Raw genomic sequence first — 17,856 nt, 5'->3', positions numbered from 1 at the left:
TGTACGGAGTGGGATCCTGCAGCTAGGGAAATCTTTTGTGCGCTGGGACGGATGGTCAAAGAACAGCGTCTTACCGTGTCGGGGTGGATAAAGCTCTCCGTGCTCCCGGAGTCGACCAGGCATGGTGTCTCGTGCCCGTTTATCAGCACCGTTGTCGTCGTCGTCTGGAACGTCCGGGGCCGTGCTTGGTCCAGCGTCATTGAAGCCAGATGTGGTTGTAATGGTTGAGCGTATTCTTCGAACCCCGTGGAGCCGTCGACACTGGGGTCCGTTGTTGCCGTCCAAGATGGCGTCGGGGGTGAACAAGATGGCTGCCCCCATGCATCGCACATGGCTAGGGGGTCACAAGATGGCGGCGGGGGTGGACAAAATGGCCGCCCCATGCGTCGCACAGGTCTGGGGTGGTCCAAGATGGCGGCGCCCCTCCTCCCCTCGTGGTGGCCGGGACCCAAAATGGCGGCGCCTGCGGGTCGCACATGGGGCGCTGGGGGGGGTTGGGGAGCGTTAGGAACACGCAGGACTCCCTCTTCTCTGGGGACAGCGGTGACCGGGACCCAAAGTGGTAGCGCCGGCGGGTCATACATGGGGCGCGGGGGGGGGGGGGGGGGCGTTGGGGAGCGTAAAAGGCGTGCAGGGCTCCCTGTTCTCCGGGGAGAGCGGTGGTCGGGACCCAAAGTGGTTGCGCCTGCGGGTCGTACATGGGGCGCTGGGGGTGTTGGGGAGCGTAAACGGCGTGCAGGGCTCCCTGTTCTCCTGGGACAGCGGCGACCTCCCGGGACCGGCACACAGCCGCGAAATGGCCCTTTTTCCCGCAGCTCTTACAGATCGCTGCGCGGGCCGGGCAGCGCTGCTGGGGGTGTTTCGCCTGGCCGCAGAAATAACAGCGGGCTCCCCCGGTGCGACTTGGCGTTTGAACCGCGCAAGCCTGTGGGGTGTCCGGGGGGGGGGTGTTTGTCGCGACGGGTGCGCGGTCGGGGCCGTAGGCGCGGGTGTTTCACGCGGCCACGTCTAGGGAGGCTGCTAGGGCCCGTGCCTCTGAGAGTCCTAGCGACTCTTTTTCTAAAAGTCTTTGACGGATTTGGGAGGAGTTCATACCTGCCACAAAAGCATCGCGCATTAACATGTCCGTGTGTTCATTTGCGTTCACCGGCGGGCAGCTGCAGGCCCGTCCCAAAATTAGTAGCGCGGCGTAGAATTCATCTATCGATTCTCCGGGACTTTGCCGTCTCGTTGCGAGTTGATAGCGAGCGTAGATCTGGTTTACTGGGCGAACATAGAGACTTTTTAGTGCTGCGAACGCTGTCTGGAAATCCTGTGCGTCATCGATGAGGGAGAAAATCTCCGTGCTTAACCTCGCGTGCAGGACCTGTAGTTTTTGGTCTTCTGTGACCCGGCCGGGGGCCGTTCTGAGGTAGGCCTCGAAACAAGTCTGCCAGTGCTTGAAAGCGGCTGCTGCGTTCACTGCGTGGGGACTGATCCTCAGGCATTCCGGGATGATCCTGAGCTCCATAGTCCTTTAGTCACGCTGAATAAATTGTAGCGCACAAAGACTCCGAGAGACGAATAGAGTGAAGTCGATGAGGCTTTATTAAGCGTGACTGTTCCCCCGCAGTTCAGTAGTAGACTGCCTGCGGGGGAGGACTCCTGGTTCTTATACTCTGCCTTCAGGGCGGAGCTAGAGGTCAACGGCCAACCAGGACCCGGGATCTGTCAGCCAATGACATCACGGCTTCACAGTCCCACATGACCCCGAATGCATACTACCACATTTCCCTCATTTAATTCAGATATATATTGTGAATAGCTGGGGCCCAAGCACTGATCCCTGTGATACCCCACTAGTCACTATCTACCACTTTGAAAAGACCTATTCATTTCTACTCACTGTTCCCTGTCTGCTAACCAATTCTCAATTTATGCCAATATATTACCCCCAATCCCATGTGCTTTAATATTGCACACTAACCACTTATCTGGGGCTTTATCAAAAGTTTCTGAAAATCAAATACACGGGCCGGGATTCTCCGAAATCCCGGCCAAGTGTTGACGCCGGTGTAAAACCAGCGTGAGCGACGCCGGCATCAATGGGCCTCCAGGCCCAGTCATTCTCCCCTTCCTCGGGGCCTAGAACAGCGCCGGAGTGCTGTGCGCTGTTCCGGCGCCCACGGTCCACGCATGCGCGCCACGGCCATCTCCGCGCCAGCCCTCGGGCAACATGCGGAGCTCTACAGGGGCCCGGCGCGGAGGAACATAGGCAGCCCCGGAATGAATGCGCTCGCCGATTGATTGGCCCCGATCACAGGCCAGGCCACCGTGGAGGCCCCCCCCCCCCCCGGAGTCGGCTCCCGACACCGCCCCCCCCACCAGGACGGCCCCGCAGCCAGAACGCCGAGGTCACGCCGGGTAGGACCATATGTAAACCACGTCGGCGGGCACTCAGCCCATCGAGCGTGGAGAATCGCCGTGGATGCCGGTTTCAACGGCCCCCGACCAAAGCCGCGGCGACCGACTCGGCGCGGGCTCGGAGAATCCCGGCCACCATATCCACTGGTTCTCCCTTATCTATGCTAATCGCTACATCCTCAGAAAACTGCAGTAGGCTTGTCAAGCATGATTTCCCTTTCATAAATCCATGTTAACTTTGTCTAATCGCATTGATATTTTCTAAGTGTCTTATTATCACATCCTTTATAATACATTCTAGCATGTTCCCTACTACAGGGCAGGATTGGCAGCTAAACGTTCCAGGATTTAGATGTTTTAGGCAGGATAGAGGGGGATGTAAAAGGGATGGCGGAGTTGCGCTACTGGTTAAGGAGAATATCACAGCTGTACTACGGGAGGACACCTCAGAGGGCAGTGAGGCTATATGGGTAGAGATCAGGAATAAGAAGGGTGCAGTCACAATGTTGGGGGTTTACTACATGCCTCCCAACAGCCAGCGGGAGATAGAGGAGCAGATAGGTAGACAGATTTTGGAAAAGAGTAAAAACAACAGGGTTGTGGTGATGGGAGACTTCAACTTCCCCAATATTGACTGGGACTCACTTAGTGCCAGGGGCTTAGACGGGGCAGAGTTTGCAAGGAGCATCCAGGAGGGCTTCTTAAAACAATATGTAGACAGTCCAACTAGGAAAGAGGCGGTACTGGACCTGGTATTGGGGAATGAGCCCGGCCAGGTGGTAGAAGTTTCAGTAGGGGAGCATTTCGGGAACAGTGACCACAATTCAGTAAGTTTTAAAGTGCTGGTGGACAAGGATAAGAGTGGTCCTAGGATGAATGTGCTAAATTGGGGGAAGGCTAATTATAACAATATTAGGCGGGAACTGAAGAACCTAGATTGGGGGCGGATGTTTGAGGGCAAATCAACATCTGACATGTGGGAGGCTTTCAAGTGTCAGTTGAAAGGAATTCAGGACCGGCATGTTCCTGTGAGGAAGAAGGATAAATACGGCAATTTTCGGGAACCTTGGATAACGAGAGATATTGTAGGCCTCGTCAAAAAGAGAAAGGAGGCATTTGTCTGGGCTAAAAGGCTGGGAACAGACGAAGCCTGTGTGGAATATAAGGAAAGTAGGAAGGAACTTAAGCAAGGAGTCAGGAGGGCTAGAAGGGGTCACGAAAAGTCATTGGCAAATAGGGTTAAGGAAAATCCCAAGGCTTTTTACACGTACATAAAATGCAAGAGGGTAGCCAGGGAAAGGGTTGGCCCACTGAAGGATAGGCAAGGGAATCTATGTGTGGAGCCAGAGGAAATGGGCGAGGTACTAAATGAATACTTTGCATCAGTATTCACCAAAGAGAAGGAATTGGTAGATGTTGAGTCTGGAGAAGGGTGTGTAGATAGCCTGGGTCACATTGAGATTCAAAAAGATAAGGTGTTGGGCGTCTTAAAAAATATTAATGTAGATAAGTCCCCAGGGCCTGATGGGATCTACCCAAGAATACTGAAGGAGGCTGGAGAGGAAATTGCTGAGGCCTTGACAGAAATCTTTGGATTCTCACTGTCTTCAGGGGATGTCCCGGAGGACTGGAGAATAGCCAATGTTGTTCCTCTGTTTAAGAAGGGTAGCAAGGATAATCCAGGGAACTACAGGCCGGTGAGCCTTACTTCAGTGGTAGGGAAATTACTGGAGAGAATTCTTCGAGACAGGATCTACTCCCATTTGGAAGCAAATGGACGTATTAGTGAGAGGCAGCATGGTTTTGTGAAGGGGAGGTCGTGTCTCACTAACTTGATAGAGTTTTTCAAGGAGGTCACTAAGATGATTGATGCAGGTAGGGCAGTGGATGTTGTCTATATGGACTTCAGTAAGGCCTTTGACAAGGTCCCTCATGGTAGACTAGTACAAAAGGTGAAGTCACACGGGATCAGGGGTGAGCTGGCAAAGTGGATACAGAACTGGCTAGGCCATAGAAGGCAGAGAGTAGCAATGGAAAGATGCTTTTCTAATTGGAGGGCTGTGACCAGTGGTGTTCCGCAGGGATCAGTGCTGGGACCTTTGCTGTTTGTAGTATATATAAATGATTTGGAGGAAAATGTAACTGGTCTGATTAGTAAGTTTGCAGACGACACAAAGGTTGGTGGAATTGCGGATAGCGATGAGGACTGTCAGAGGATACAGCAGGATTTAGATTGTTTGGAGACTTGGGCGGAGAGATGGCAGATAGAGTTTAATCCGGACAAATGTGAGGTAATGCATTTTGGAAGGTCTAATGCAGGTAGGGAATATACAGTGAATGGTAGAACCCTCAAGAGTATTGAAAGTCAAAGAGATCTAGGAGTGCAGGTCCACAGGTCACTGAAAGGGTCAACACAGGTGGAGAAGGTAGTCAAGACGGCATACGGCATGCTTGCCTTCATTGGCCGGGGCATTGAGTATAAGAATTGGCAAGTCATGTTGCAGCTGTATAGAACCTTAGTTAGACCACACTTGGAGTATAGTGATCAATTCTCGTCGCCACACTACCAGAAGGATGTGGAGGCTCTAGAGAGGGTGTAGAAGAGATTTACCAGAATGTTGCCTGGTATGGAGGGCATTAGCTATGAGGAGCGGTTGAATAAACTCGGTTTGTTCTCACTGGAACGACAGAGGTTGAGGGGCGACCTGATAGAGGTCTACAAAATTATGAGGGGCATAGACAGAGTGGATAGTCAGAGGCTTTTCCCCAGGGTAGAGGGGTCAATTACTAGGGGGCATAGGTTTAAGGTGAGAGGGGCAAGGTTTAGAGTAGATGTACGAGGCAAGTTTTTTACACAGAGGGTAGTGGGTGCCTGGAACTCGCTACCGGAGGAGGTGGTGGAAGCAGGGACGATAGTGACATTTAAGGGGCATCTTGACAAATACATGAATAGGATGGGAATAGAGGGATACGGACCCAGGAAGTGTAGAAGGTTGTAGTTTAGTCGGGCAGCATGGTCGGCACGGGCTTGGAGGGCTGAAGGGCCTGTTCCTGTGCTGTACATTTCTTTGTTCTTTGTTCTTTGTACTGATGTTAGGCTAACCAGCCTGTAATTTCTTCCTCACTCTACTTTTTTTAAGTAGTGGGGTTACATTTGCTATCCTCCAATCTGCTGGGATTGTTCCAGAATCTATCATAATTTGGAAGAGGACAACCAACACATCCACATTTCCTATGCCACCTCCTTCAGTACACTGAGATGCAGATTATCAGGCCCTGGGGATTTATTTCCTTCAATTCCTCCTTCTCACGAGACCGTTGGTTCGTTGCACTTCTGGAAAGTTATTTGTGTCAGCTTCCATTAAGACAGAAAAAAATATATACGTAGATTAAAGTCACCCATAATTACTGTAGCACCCTTGTTACATGCATCTCCGATTTGCTGTTTAATGTCTCAGGCTGCACAGCTGCCTTTTCTCGCCGTATTGAACAGCACTCTATGCATTTTAAAAGAGGAAGCGAGAATTAGACAGTCAGCTGGAGGGGCAGGGCCTAATGAAGATGATAAGGCCGGGAATTCCGAGACTTCATCAATATCGGGACCCCCCCCCCCCAAGCATTGGGACAATCCCCCCAACCTCACAGGCATCCCCGACACTCCTCAAAGGCACCTGGGCTCTCTTCCACCCCAATCACCCACACCCAAGTATCAGGGCCCTCCTCCATGCCACCCACATAAGGAGGATCCCCCAGCGGTGCATCCCAGAGGGCCAGCTCTCTGCACTGCCACCCTTGCACAGCTGGCCATGTCCTTCACCACCCAGCGGCTATACCTACCTGTGCATCCCCGGTGTGGTCATCATGACTGGTTTCCATTTTTGAAAACCAATAGTGATTCACGCCGGTGTGATGTCACGCCAACTGGTTGGGAAGATATGCTGTGGGCAGACGTTATGGCATCAAGCCTGATAAGTATATGTTAATGTATTGAAATTTATGGAAATCAGGTTCACGCCCAGATTGGGGAAGGTCTCAAAGTGACATCACTCTGGTGCAAATCCTGTTTTTGGCTTTGCGCCCGTGATCAACAGGGCTGCTAAATTCCAGCCTCAAATTTCTGAGCCCATCTCCTCTCTCACGATTACACTGATTTCATCCTTAACCAACACCACCAGCTCTCCAACTTTCCCTTTTTGCCTGTCCTTCCTAAACTTTGAATACCCTTGGATATTCAGTTCCCAGCTTTGGTCACCCTGCAGGCGTGTCTCCGTAATTGCAATCAAATTGTACCCATTTACAGTTATTTGCACTGTTAATTCAGCCACCTCTGTGAATTCAGATACAATGCCTTTAGACTTGTCTTTTTAACATTTTAACACATTTTTTGTATTATGGCCCTATTTGCTTCTAGCTCTTGTTTTCTCTGCCTTTCACTTTTGCTTTTTACTTTTCTATCTTTAATTTCCATCTATGTCAACCTCTCCTGTGTCTCCCCGCTCAGGTTCCCATCCCCCTGCCACTCTAGTTTAAACGCTCCCCCACAATTCCTCCAAATATTTATTAACTATTTATTTTTATAATCACATGTGCCCATTTACTAATTAAATATCAATGCCTACAAGTTTTTACATGTTTACTCCCTTCTGTTACTATTGATTATTTAATTTCCTTGGCCCCCTACATCATATCCTTTGAAATGAGAGTGCCAACCAGGTTAATGTGAAACTACTTGGGAAAGAAATAAAAAGCAGCTAGTGTGATGCCTACAAAATAGTAATCAGTTGATTGTCTCTTGGGAACCAATAATACACATAACTTGGCTAGTATCAGGAGTCCAGGAGGTGTGGTACTATGTCAGAAGAACCTATATTTACAACTTTATAGCATTGTATATCAGAACATCATGACTTACAGATATAATAAAATAGTATGTCTAGGAACTAAATTGTTCAAATTAGGCATTAACCTGCCTCACTAGCAAGCTGGTGGTATGTTTGTACAGTATCTGAACCAGATAATGGAATGGGGCACGGTAACACAAGTGGATAGCACTGTGGCTTCACAGCGCCAGGGTCCCAGGTTCAATTTCCCGCTGGGTCACTGTCTGTGCGGAGTCTGCCTGTTCTCCCCATGTCTGCGTGGGTTTCCTCCAGGTGCTCCAGTTTCCTGCCACAGTCCAAAGACGTGCAGGTTAGGTGGATTGGCCATGATAAATTGCCCTTCGTGACCAAAAAGGTTAGGAGGGGTTACTGGGTTACGGGGATAGGGTGGAAGTGAGGGCTGAAGTGGGTCGGAGCAGACTCAATGGGCCGAATGGCCTCCTTCTGCACTGTATGTTCTATGTTCTATAATGCAAAATTAAGGTAGGATTTTGACTCTGGATTGGCATTCAGTGTTTGCTTCTGGAAATATATAAATATTAGGTGTGCACAGGATCACATACTGCTGTGATTTCCTCCTTGCATACAGCACTAATACTCAATATCCACACTCATATGTGAGAAATTACCATTTTGGTAAGATGTTAACGGCCTCCAACCCTCTCAGAGGTGCATTTCAATATCAGCAACTACTTTCAAAACTGAGAACAGAAATAAAACTGAAGATTTTCTTAAAAAGAGAAATGTTACATTCAGAATATTTGCAGAATTACCAACGAGCTTTACATTGGTCTGCGTTCATCTATGTTTATTATCAATTTTATTGAATACATATATTTCCAATTGTGGGGGGGGAGGGTTGGTTTGCTCAGTTAGCTAGCATGTGGTTGTGAACATAGGTTCAGTTTGCATTCTAGCTGGAGTAGACTTGAGACAGGGGCAGCATGGTAGCACAAGTGGACAGCACTGTGGCTTCACAGCGCCAAGGTCCCAGGTACGATTCCCCGCTGGGTCACTGTCTGTGCGGAGTCTGCACGTTCTCCCCGTGTCTGCGTGGGTTTCCTCCGGTGTGATGGTATGTATTAGGGGTCATGTGGGACGGTGAAGCCGTGATGCTATTGGCTGACAGATCCCGGGTCCTGGTTGGCTGTTGACTCCTGGCTCCGCCCTGAAGGCGGAGTATAAGAACCCGAGCTTCTCCCCGCCGCTTCATTCTGTTGCTGAACTGCTGGGGACAAGTCTCGCTTAATAAAGCCTCATCGACTTCATCACTACTCGTCTCTTTCGTAAGTCATTGTGCGCTACAATTTATTAAGCGAGCTTAAAGGACTATGGAGCTCCGGATCGCCCCGGAATGCCTGCGGATCAGCCCCCACGCAGCGAACTCGGCAGCAGTTTTTAAACACTGGCAAGCTTGTTTTGAAGGCTACCTCCAAACGGCCCCCGGCCAGATCACAGAAGACCAGAAAATGCAGGTCCTGCATTCGAGGGTAAGCCCGGAAATTTACCCTCTCAGAGAAGACGCAGAGGATTTCCCGACGGCGCTCGCATTACTGAAGGGCATCTACATTCGGCCCGTTAACCAGGTCTACGCGCGCCACCAACTCGCAACGAGATGGCAAAGTCCCGGAGAATCGTTAGAGGAGTTCTATGCCGCGCTGCTAATTTTGGGACGGGACAGCAGCTGCCCGCCGGTGAACGCGATCGAACACACGGACATGCTAATTCGCAATGCATTTGTGGCAGGTATGAACTCTCCCCAAATCCGCCAAAGACTTTTAGAAAGAGAGTCGCTAGGACTCTCAGAGGCACGGGCCCTTGCAGCTTCCCTAGATGTGGCCTCGCGAAACGCCCGCGCCTACGGCCCCGACCGCGCGGCAGCCCCTTGGGCTCCGTGGACCCCCGTCGCGACACCCCCCCCCCTCCCTCACAGGCTTGCGCGGTTAAAGTGCCAGACCATCCCGGGGGGGCCCGCTGCTATTTCTGCGGGCAAGCGAAACACCCCCGGCAGTGCTGCCCGGCCCGCGCAGCTATTTGCAAAAGCTGCGGCAAGAAGGGCCATCACGCGGCAGTGTGCCGGTCCTGGGGGGTTGCCGCAATCCCCGGAGAAGAACGAGCCCAGCGCATCCCAAACGCTCCGCAACCCCCCCCCCCCCCCCCAGCGCCCCATGTGTGACCCGCGGGCGCCGCCATTATGGGTCCCGGGCACCACGAGGGGAGGATGGGCGCCGCCATCTTGTGACCCCCCAGCCACGTGCGATTCATGGGGGCGGCCATTTTGTCTACCCCCGACCACGTACGATCCATGGGGGTGGCCATTTTGTCCACCCCCGGCCGCGTGCGATTCATGGACACCGCCATCTTGGATGACAACAAAGGACCCCAGCATCGACAGCTCCACGGGGTCCGAAGAAGATGCCGAGACACTACGACCACGACTGGCTTCGGTGACGCTGGATCAATCACGGCCCCGGACGCTCCAGACGACAACAACAACGGTGCTGATCAACGGACACGAGACATCATGCCTGATCGACTCCGGGAGCACCGAAAGTCTCATTCACCCAGACACGGTAAGACGCTGTTTTCTGACCATCCATCCAAGTACGCAAAAGATTTCCCTAGCTGCAGGATCCCACTCCGTAGAGATCAAAGGATTCTGCATCGCGAACCTAACGGTGCAAGGGAGGGAGTTTAAAAACTACAGGCTCTACGTCCTTCCCCAACTCTGCGCGCCCACATTACTGGGATTAGATTTCCAGTGTAACCTGCAGAGCCTAACATTTCAATTCGGCAGCCCAATACCCCCATTCACTATCTGCGGCCTCGCAACTCTCAAGGTTGAACCGCCGTCCTTGTTTGCAAACCTCACCCCGGATTGCAAACCCGTCGCCACTAGGAGCAGACGGTACAGCGCCCAGGACCGGACCTTCATTCGGTCCGAAGTCCAGCGGCTACTGAAGGAAGGCATAATCCAGGCCAGCAATAGTCCCTGGAGAGCCCAGGTGGTAGTAGTAAAGACCGGGGAGAAGCAAAGGATGGTCATAGACTATAGCCAGACCATCAACAGGTACACACAGCTAGATGCGTACCCTCTCCCCCGCATATCCGACATGGTCAATCGGATTGCCCAGTATAAGGTTTTCTCCACCGTGGACCTCAAGTCCGCCTACCACCAGCTCCCCATCTGCCCAGGTGACCGCAAGTACACAGCCTTCGAGGCAGATGGGCGTCTATACCACTTCCTAAGGGTCCCATTTGGTGTCACGAACGGGGTCTCGGTCTTCCAACGGGAGATGGACCGAATGGTTGACCAGCACGGGTTGCAGGCCACGTTTCCGTATCTCGACAACGTAACCATCTGCGGCCACGATCAGCAGGACCACGACGCCAACCTCCAAAAATTCCTCCAGACCGCTAACGCCTTGAACCTCACATACAACGAGGAAAAGTGCGTTTTTAGCACAAACCGGCTGGCCATCCTGGGATACGTAGTGCGCAATGGGATAATAGGCCCCGACCCCGAACGCATGCGCCCCCTTATGGAATTTCCCCTCTCCCACTGCTCCAAAGCCCTGAAACGTTGCCTGGGGCTCTTTTCATATTACGCCCAGTGGGTCCCCCAGTATGCAGACAAGGCCCGCCCGCTAATACAGACCACTACCTTCCCCCTGTCGACAGAGGCTCGCCAGGCCTTCAGCCGCATCAAAGCGGATATCGCAAAGGCCACGATGCGCGCCATCGACGAGTCCCTCCCCTTCCAGGTCGAGAGCGACGCCTCCGATGTAGCTCTGGCGGCCACCCTTAACCAAGCGGGCAGACCCGTGGCCTTTTTCTCCCGAACCCTCCACGCCTCAGAAATCCGCCACTCCTCAGTGGAAAAGGAAGCCCAAGCCATAGTGGAAGCTGTGCGACATTGGAGGCATTACCTGGCCGGCAGGAGATTCACTCTCCTCACCAACCAACGGTCGGTAGCCTTCATGTTCGATAATGCACAGCGGGGCAAAATTAAAAATGACAAGATCTTAAGGTGGAGGATCGAGCTCTCCACCTTCAACTACGAGATCTTGTACCGTCCCAGAAAGCTGAACGAGCCGTCCGATGCCCTATCCCGCGGCACATGTGCCAACGCACAAATAGACTGTCTCCAAGCCCTCCACGAGGACCTCTGCCACCCGGGGGTCACTCGGTTCTACCATTTTATAAAGTCCCGCAACCTCCCCTACTCTGTGGAGGAGGTCCGTACAGTCACCAGGAACTGCCACATCTGCGCGGAGTGCAAACCGCACTTTTTCAGGCCGGATAGAGCGCACCTGATCAAGGCTTCCCGCCCCTTTGAACGCCTCAGTCTGGATTTCAAAGGGCCCCTCCCCTCCACCGACCGCAACACATACTTCCTGAACGTGGTGGACGAGTACTCCCGTTTCCCCTTCGCCATCCCCTGCCCCGACATGACAGCGGCCACAGTCATTAAAGCCCTTGGCACCATATTCACACTGTTCGGTTGCCCCGCATATATCCATAGCGACAGGGGGTCCTCCTTCATGAGTGACGAGCTGCGCCAGTTCCTGCTCAGCAAGGGCATAGCCTCGAGCAGGACGACCAGCTACAACCCCCGGGTGAACGGGCAAGTAGAGAGGGAGAACGGCACGGTCTGGAAGACCGTCCTACTGGCCCTACGGTCCAGGGATCTCCCAGTTTCCCGGTGGCAGGAGGTCCTCCCGGACGCTCTCCACTCCATCCGGTCGCTGCTGTGTACCACCACTAACCAAACGCCTCATGAGCGCCTCCTTGTCTTCCCCAGGAAGTCCTCCTCCGGAACGTCGCTGCCGACCTGGCTGGCGGCCCCAGGACCCATCCTCCTCCGGAAACTTGTGCGGGCGCACAAGTCGGACCCGTTGGTCGAGAGGGTTCACCTCCTCCACGCGAACCCGCAGTACGCCTACGGGCGTACCCCGATGGCCGACAGGACACGATCTCCCTGCGAGACCTGGCGCCCGCCAGCAACACACACACCCCCCCCGACACCGATCATCCCCTCCCTGCCACCGGCGCACCCCGCGGCCGCCCCCTTCCCGGGAGGATCGGTCCTCCTCCGTGCCCGCCCAGGAGTAAAACAGGAACAAACACCGAAACACTCCCGGAGACGACAACGCCGGAACAAGCACCTGCACCACCACCGGGGCTGAGGCGATCGACGAGGAAGACCAGACCACCTGCTCGACTCGTGGCATCCGCGTGACACCAAGAATGTTGTTGTATTGTCACAAAAAAAAAAAAATTTCTTGCTAATATTGTAAATAGTTTCACAAACTGGTACATAGCCCAGTGTAGGGCTAAAACTGTAGTAACATGTCCGAAATTTTCCTTGCAGGGCCAGCCTTGTAAACCCCTACCACCATGCGAACCACCACCCCGCCGGGTTCCTTTTTAACAAGGGGTGAATGTGGTGGTATGTATTAGGGGTCATGTGGGACTGTGAAGCCGTGATGCTATTGGCTGACATATCCCGGGTCCTGATTGGCTGCTGACTCCTGGCTCAGCCCTGAAGGCGGAGTATAAGAACCCGAGCTTCTCCCCGCCGCTTCATTCTGTTGCTGAACTGCTGGGGACAAGTCTCGCTTAATAAAGCCTGAATCGACTTCATCACTTCTTGTCTCTCTCGTAAGTCATTGTGCGCTACTGGGGGCCTAAAGGCCATGCAGTCGGGGAAAGCCCCGGGACCGGATGGATACCCAGTCGAGTTTTACAAGAAGTTCTCGGAGATAGTGGGACCGGTCCTGACAAAGGTTTTTAATGAGGCAAGGGACAGAGGGACCCTGCCACCGACGATGTCGCAAGCCACCATCTCGCTGATACTAAAGCGGGACAAGGACCCGGAGTCCTGCGGGTCATACAGGCCAATCTCCCTGATCAATGTGGATGCCAAGCTCCTGGCCAAGGTCCTGCCGATTAGATTGGAGGACTGCGTACCGGAGGTGACTGGGGACGATCAGACAGGGTTTGTGAAAGGCAGGCAGCTGACAGCTAACTTGAGAAGATTGCTAAATGTGATCATGATGCCACCAACGGGCAAGGAGGTGGACGTAGTAGTGGCAATGGACGCTGAGAAAGCCTTCGACAGGGTGGAGTGGGGCTATTTGTGGGAGGTTCTTGGACGATTTGGGTTCGGGGAGGACTGGTTAATTGGGTCAGACTATTGTACCAGGTTAGGACGAACAGGATAATGTCAGATTATTTCAGACTACATTGCGGGACCGAGCAGGGGTGCCCACTCTCCCTGTTGCTGTTCGCGCTGGCCATAGAGCCATTGGCGATGGCGTTGAGAGCTCTGAAGGGGTGGAAGGGAATGACTAGGGGTGGGGTGGAACATAGGGTCTCTCTCTCTATGCGGACGACCTACTCCTGTACATGTCGGACCCACTGGCCGGGATGGAAAATATACTGGAAACATTGAGGAAGTTTGGCCGGTTTTCAGGGTACAAATTAAATATGGCACAAGTCTCGCTTAATAAAGCCTCATCGACTTCATCACTACTTGTCTCTCTCGTAAGTCATTGTGCGCTACATCCGGGTGCTCCGGTTTCCTCTCACAGTCCAAAGACGTGCAGATTAGGTGGATTGGCCATGATAAATTGCCCTTAGTGACCAAAAAGGTTAGGAGGGTTATTGGGTTACGGGGATAGAGTGGAAGTGAGGGCTTAAGGGGGTCGGTGCAGACTCGATGGGCCGAATCGCCTCCTTCTGCACTGTATGTTCTATGTTCTATGACACCTGTCTCTTCACCCTGCACCTGAAAGTAGGAGGCAAACCACCACTGACAAAAACTGCCAAGAAAACAATTCAGGATGAAGCATCAGCATTCAGGCAGAGTGCTTGTGACATAACAAACGCTTGTGCACCTTTTACACTGTCAGCGTAATGTATTCCATTGTCAAATAAACTAGAGACGAGAAGAAGATTCCAATTCTAAAGCCCGAAAATGTCTTCACCGTCAAACATAATAACATCTCATTGCATTAGTGTGATGTTTCCATTTACAGACAGCAGTTATAATTTGTAGCTCATGCCAAAAATGGTGGTGAGACAAGGTCAATTGAGAATTGCAAAACTGAGTTTCATAGATTTTTGTCAGGTGAAGGTATTAAGGAAGATACGATCAAGATAGGTAAATGGAGTTGTGGTACATATTATCCATGATCTAACTAAATTGCAGAATAGGCTTAAAGGCCTGAATGATCTACACTTATTCCTTTTTTCAATTGTTGAAGTTAAAATTAAGTACTGATTTATCAAAAGTGTTTTTTGTGAACTTTCAGAGAACTGCGTTGATATCAAGAAGCCTCACGTCAGAACTGGAAGAGTTAACAAAGAGAGCACTGTCTCATCCCATCATTGTAGATTGGATTATGGTCCAGATTTCTAACTAAATTGATCAAACATTTGTCACTTAGCCACTTATATCCCTCATCAACTATAACTTCAATAACTTACAATATACAGTATCTGCGGAATTCAATGCACACTGTAGGGGAGGGGCGGTGTGGGGGAGGGGGGTGGTGCATGTGGTCCCCCTAATTCAAATGCACTCAATACTTGATCGAGAGACCCAGCATCAGGAGGGAGATAGGGGGGACAGCTGACAGCCACTCACTGCCTTTCCTGCCAACCCTGCCTGCCCCAACCGCCCACCCCCCGCCCTGTGACTCCCGCCTCATGATACCTTCTGCCATCACTCGCTCGTGGCCTGTTATTCAGAAAAGATAGTAGGCCTTGGTTGGGTGTTTCACTTAAGGCAACCACCTTTCGCTGGTGGCCCTGCCATTCAATCGAGTTGTGAGCCTCTGACTGGCCATCAGCTTTTGCCAGGCGGTACTTATGCTCCCAGGGTCCGTGATCCTGGGATAGTCCCACCAGTGCCCAATTAAGTGTCCGAGTCGCACTTAATATGATGAGTGTTCGATAAAAGAGGTGATTTAGGGTTCTCGCTGGCCCTCCAGAAGGTGGATAATACAACCTGTTGTCTCCATTCCCATTGTGTCAGTTTCAGGAATAACAGATTCCTCCGCAAACATCTTTTTCTCAATTAAGCCTATGCTCACCTTGAAATCTTTGAAAAAGGCAAACACAGGCAGCAGCAACAACAGGGCCCTGTACTAATTTTGACAGGAGTATTGTGAAAGCGTTCCAGGAAAGCCTCATCACCTCCAAATTCTTCTATCATCATTCGCTGAAATTTATGGATAACAATTGCGAAATACCTAGAGAAATAATAACAAATTAATCAAGATATTTACCCTACAACGTATAATTCACTTAAATGACTTTGCATTCTTCTTAGATGCATAATTCTGGACGTTTTAAAATGCCTTTCATTTACCATCACCATGAATTTCTTTGGACATGTACATCATTTCTCTGGGTTCTCCTGCTGAACAAAATGTCTAGTTGAAGGAAACTTGGTAATTAATAGTGAATTGTTAAGAACTCTCTGAATTTTTGTTCCACTTGGATTGGTGACGTCAATTGTGAGCTCTTTGGGAGGTTTCTCCCCTATCATTGTCACGGGTGTTACTAATATTAATTAAGGTAAGATATTAATTGAGACAAAAAATTTAATTACGCTCCATCGAAAGTGCAAATCTCACTTGTCAAGACGAGTCAGAGCTACTTTGTTAAAACAAAATAGGTAAAGTAGGCATAATGGTGCGTGTCCACGGTGTGATGGGGTGTGGATTTGCTGCTGTGATTTCTGAATACCATTGAATTGTCAATCTCATTAATTTTACTGTCAGGACATGCCAAGCCCAAACCAAATGTTATCCTCAGGTTCGAGGGGAAATTGGAATGACATTCATCAGGAACTTAGTATTATACATTTATTAGCAGCTGGGTCCACAGCAGCTGTAGCACATATCTGGGAAAAGGTTGTCTGCTTGATTGGCAGAGATCCAGGGAAAGAAAATGAATTGAATATGCATTTGCCATGAATGCTAGAATATTATGACCGTGTTGTTACTTGAGGGATAGTTGTGTGTTCTTGCATTTTTTCCCATGGTAATCCCCATGGTTAGCGGGATTAGAAAATTTACCCCTCACTCACAGAACAAGACTTGAATTACTTCAAAGATATGTCACCAACCTATTCCTGAATCTATCAACCATTATAATCTAATTCATGATGAAGAAATGATATAAATGACAATTGTACTCATCTGCATTCTCATTTCATCTTAGGTGTTGTAAAGTGAGACAGTTGTACATTTATTGATAACTATGGGCGTGACTTATTGGCCTTGCTGCTCCCGACTCGGGACACGACCAGGCCTTAAATCTCGTTAGAGAGGCCTCGTTAGATTTCGCAAGGCTTCACGATCACGATCCCACCCATTGAAGTCAGGATTCAAATTTACATTTTGAAGTGAGCAGTCACACTTGAATATGTCCAAACCGGATCTACCCAGCACCTCGGACCTAACACTTCACCTCAGAGAGCCTAAGCTAGTGCCGTTTAGACTGGTTTCCACAAACGTGGATCAGGTGTACTGACACTTGGGGTGGGGTGCCTCCCAAGTGTTCGGGGGGCCCTGGGCGGTTGGGATGTGGGTAGGGTGGTACCCTGGCACCCCCGATGTCAGCCGGGCACCGTGCGAATGCCATCTGGGATCCTGACAATGCCAACTGGGTGTCACCCTGGCAGTGCCAGGATGCCCAAGTGGAACTGCCAGGCTGACAGGGATACTGTCAGGGTACCTGGCATCTTGCCAGGGATCAGGCTCGGAGGTGACTCATCCCTTATGAGGTGGGGTGCAGAAGGCTTAATTACCCCCTTGTTGCGGGGGGGGGGGGTCTAGAGGCCACAGTTGGAGGGTCTAGAGATCGGGGTGAGCGGAGCTCGTTAGTGCAGGAAATGGAACAAAGTGCAGCCTTGGCAGGGCATTCCTCATCGTGGCCCAGAAATTAAACAAAGTCCCATTGCAGGGTTGTTCTCAGAACTGCCAGCGCTGGGAAACACCCGGCGAAACGTGCCCGACACGGAACACTAGTTCCTTTTCATTTCCGTTAAATCGTGCCCTCTGTCTTTTCTTCTGTTCTGTACTTTAAAACTGTCATCAGAGACAGGATGGAAATCGATGTTAAACAGTTCCATCTCCAGTGACCATGAAAATAATTTATTTTTGTCCAAAAATGAGGGCGGGATTCTCCTTCCAGCAACTCCAGGATCGGGAATCATGATCAGGCAGAGAATCGTGTGTCCGCCGAAAATTGAGGCTGGCGCCGGGCGCCCGACAGAATGCCATGCTCCGGTGCCTCGACAGCGGAATGAATGTGTTCCAAGCTGCTCGCCGGCATGGGCATGCTAATTGTATGGTAAACGCCATTGGCATTTCAGTAACGGTCCCAACCTGGCAATTTCCGGGCCCTCCACGATGCTTTGCCTCTGCCAGGAGAAATTACTGATGGCGTGGTTCACTTGTGGTATTTAGCATCGGTAAATAGGTGCAGTGGCTGCTGAGGGAGGGAGAGGGGGTGCGAAAAGCATCCAACATTGATACAGTATGTCAACAGTTGT

At 51.2% G+C, this 17,856-nt stretch overlaps 1 protein-coding gene across 1 annotated transcript in view; it reads right to left on the bottom strand.

The window, feature by feature from the left end:
- slc51a (solute carrier family 51 member A) overlaps nucleotides 1–17,856 on the bottom strand; it is a 68,403-nt gene that overhangs the window by 21,568 nt on the left and 28,979 nt on the right. The window contains exon 4 of the mRNA XM_072513945.1: nucleotides 15,386–15,544. Coding sequence (XP_072370046.1) covers nucleotides 15,386–15,544 — 159 coding nt within the window. The remainder of the gene's footprint in view (nucleotides 1–15,385; nucleotides 15,545–17,856) is intronic.

Source organism: Scyliorhinus torazame, chromosome 8, assembly GCF_047496885.1.
Source record: "Scyliorhinus torazame isolate Kashiwa2021f chromosome 8, sScyTor2.1, whole genome shotgun sequence".
Classification (NCBI taxonomy): domain Eukaryota; kingdom Metazoa; phylum Chordata; class Chondrichthyes; order Carcharhiniformes; family Scyliorhinidae; genus Scyliorhinus; species Scyliorhinus torazame.
The sequence above is the reverse complement of the archived record's forward strand: the minus strand, read 5'-3'. Positions and strand labels throughout refer to the sequence as shown.